Below are 3,311 nucleotides of genomic sequence, written 5' to 3' on the forward strand. Positions count from 1 at the left end.
GCTAGGTCACCGTAAAGATTAGCATCTCGGCGAGATCTTAGCCGAACTATTCGGCACCCCATTGTAACCTACTATCATCATAATCAAGAACAGACAGGCAGGACATAAGGGTTTTACCTCATCGAGGGCCCCGAACCTGGGTAAATCGCTCTCCCCGCTTATCTGTGAACCGATGTCTCGTGTCAGCTTGCAGGATTCCATCAACCCTAAGCCCCTATCGGAGGGCATTGCCGAGGAGCACCCTCGACATAGTTAGTACATGAAATGAAAATATGTTGAACAACATCCATAAAATCAGCAATTAAATGCGATGTGAAAAAAGAAATTCTTGTTCATTTAGTTATTCAACTGTATCATCTTATAACTCTGTGCAACTGTTGCAAATGCCGAGAGGTTTTGATTTCTGGTTCGGAATTGATATGAACGAGCCAACTGACCAAGATTTTGCTCCTGGAAGCAATGACAATGAAGCTGGATCATCTCATGCTCCTCCAGTTTGGGAAAGCACTTCTGACCAAGGTTTTGTTCCTGGGAGTAATAGCAATGCTGCAGGAACATCTCATGGTGGTCCTAATTAGGAAAATGTTGATGCAACTGGGCCATTTGGTCCATATTCGGCTGGTCAGAGTAGTGATGCACAAGTCGACCCGAAGGACACTTTGGACAGAGGCACTAACGCCGGATCAGGTTTCCAGACAGGTGTGACTTTACCAAGTGAGGACAGTGGTGAGGAAGGTGAAGTTCAGTCAACACCAGAAGGTTTTTCCCCCAAGACACCATTTCTTGGCATGAAATTTGACACCTGGGAAGTTGCTCTGTCACATTACAATAGGTATGCGCATCATGTTGGCTTCTCTGTTAGGATTGAATCATCTAGGAAGTCTACAAAAGATGGAGAGAAAGACAAATTCTTGTTTGTTTGCAATAAAACGGGGAACAATTCATTACCACCTACTCCTGTGAAGATTAGAAACCGAACTATCACAAAATTGACAGATTGCAAGGCAAAAATGAGGATTAAAAGATCTGGTGCCAGATGGGAAGTTACTCAGTTTGTCGAGGAGCATACGCATGAATTTGTTGAGAATTTGCTCTGAAAAAATTCTTGAGGTCGCACAACAAAATTCCAAAAGAAGAGAAGAAGTTCATTGATTTGCTAAGTGATGTAAATCTCAGTTCGGGTAGGATTATGGAAATCATGGCGGAATTATATGGAAGCAAGCAGAATGTACCTTACAGTACTAAAACCATTAGCAATTACAGAGCCCAACATAGTGAAGAGCGCAAAATCAAAGACATCCCTGAGTTGTTGAAATACTTTGAGAAGCTAAAAGAGGATGATCCTAGGTTTTATTATGACTACAAGCTAGACGATGACAATAGGGTTGAGAACATCTTTTGGGTTGATGGTGCAGCCGGAGATGTGTACAAGCTGTACAATGATTGCATATCGTTTGACACAACCTTCATGACTAATCAGTATAACATGCCTTGCGCACCATTCATTGGAATCAATAGATATGGCCAGTCCATACAGCTTGGCTGTGGTTTTCTGAGGAATGAGAGGGTTGCGAACTTTGAGTGGCTATTCCGGACATTCTTAGTAGCAATGGATGGTTTGCACCCTCTGAACATCATTACTGACCAGGATGTAGCTATGAGGATTGCAATTGAAATGGTTTTCCCTGACACCATTCACCGGAACTGCAGATGGCATATCATGCAGAAGGTTCAGGAAAAATTGGTCCTATGGCAGCCAAAAGAGAAGACTTGAGAAGAGATTTCAATGATGTTATTGACTATAGTGTTACTGAAGAAGAATTTGAAACTAGTTGGGCTGAGATGATCCAAAAACATGATGTTGTTGATAATGATCATTTCAAGGACATCTATGAACTAAGGAAATGTTTTGTTCCTGCTTATTTCATGAAGCGCTTTTTCCCATTCTTGCAAACAACAGCTCGCAGTGAAGGGTTTAATGCTGTTTTGAAGCAGTACATACACCCACGCGAAAGCCTACTTAGTTTCTTCAAGCAGTACATGAAATTACAAGAGAAGATTGATTCTGCTGAGGATGGGCATGATTTCATGGGAATGGACAAAGTTGTCAGGTTGTGGGGAGATTTTCCAATGGAGGATCAAAATTTGCAAACCTACACTCTACCCATCTACAACATTTTCCAGCTGGAGTTGCGGAAGATAACATCCTACAATGCTAGGGACTGTGGTGGTGGTGTGTTTGAGGTTTTCCCAGTGCAAGGTACTGTCTATGGTTATGGCAGAAGAACCTATGTGGTTGACGTTGACCTTGAAAATCTCATGTACAACTGCCAGTGCTGCAAGTTTTACAAGGATGGAATTCTTTGTTGCCACATTATGAAAGTAATGTCTTACATTGGTGAAGTGCGAGAGATACCTGAGCACTACATTCTACCTAGGTGGTCCCTACCCCCTCCTGATATTGTTCCATCCATTGTCGAGCCAGTATAGAAAAAACAGAGAAAATGTCTAGAAAAGACATGAGGTTACTGCGGTATGGAAATCTTTGCAATGATTTTTCAAAACTCGCTGTTGAATTGGCAGTTTCTGAGAAAACAAAAGAAATAGCAGACAAGCACATGATTGCAATGAGCAAAGAACTAGCTGCTTTGAAGAAAGCTAATGCAGATGCACTGAAGAGGAGGAAAAGCAAGTCAGTTGCGACTGAAGATATTTCAGATTCTTCTCCCTTTGAGGGAAGAATGGATGAAGATGTTTCTCAATCTAGAAACAAGAAAGCAAAAGACCCCCCTGTTACTGCAGCTAAAGGAAGACCATGCAGTAAAAGGAAGAAAGGTGGACTCCAGCTAAAGAAACCTAACCCAACTACTTGTAGTGTTTGTGGTGAAATAGATCATGATGCAAGGAATTGTCCAGTAAGATTGGCAAATCCAGAGAAATTCCCTTTTCATTAATTTTTCCAGTGATAGGAACCAGAAATGGTTTGGTAGTAATTAAGATTTAGACATGGAGACATGGATTCGGAGTTTGTTCTTATGTTAACATGGATACATGGTTTCAGAGTCCATTTGAATATATTATTTAGCAAGGTTGCAATTTACATTCTCAGTTTATGTAAGTTTTTTTGTTCTTTGAAGTGAAGTGTTAACTTGCATGTGATTTTGTGTAAAAAATGAGAAGAAAAATTCCAGATGTAATTCCTTGAGGAAAAATGAGGAGAAGCAGCTTCATTACCTTAACATCAAGAAGCATAGCTAGATATATAAGCCCCAAGGTGCTTTGTTCTCCGTGCGGAGCCATTTGTCAGTGTA

General features: G+C 41.0%; 1 protein-coding gene across 1 annotated transcript; it reads left to right on the top strand.

Annotated features, from left to right (window-relative positions):
- The first annotated feature begins 459 nt into the window (after window positions 1–459).
- LOC127303496 (protein FAR1-RELATED SEQUENCE 3-like) lies at window positions 460–2,490 on the top strand. The gene is made up of 4 exons (XM_051334221.1): window positions 460–519; window positions 579–832; window positions 1,264–1,651; window positions 1,711–2,490. Exons 1-4 carry the CDS (start codon window positions 460–462, stop codon window positions 2,488–2,490), a joined length of 1,482 nt encoding a protein of 493 aa, XP_051190181.1.
- Window positions 2,491–3,311: the final 821 nt, after the last annotated feature.

Source organism: Lolium perenne, chromosome 5 (genome assembly GCF_019359855.2).
Source record: "Lolium perenne isolate Kyuss_39 chromosome 5, Kyuss_2.0, whole genome shotgun sequence".
Lineage (NCBI taxonomy): Eukaryota > Viridiplantae > Streptophyta > Magnoliopsida > Poales > Poaceae > Lolium > Lolium perenne.

Bases quoted from the DNA above. Each gene is read 5' to 3' on its own strand.
- LOC127303496 (XM_051334221.1), top strand. From the start codon at position 460: ATGACAATGAAGCTGGATCATCTCATGCTCCTCCAGTTTGGGAAAGCA. The intron at 520-578 runs GTTTTGTTCCTG...GGTCCTAATTAG, and splicing joins GGAAAGCACTTCTGACCAAG to GAAAATGTTGATGCAACTGG. The intron at 833-1,263 runs GTATGCGCATCA...TAGCAATTACAG, and splicing joins GCTCTGTCACATTACAATAG to AGCCCAACATAGTGAAGAGC.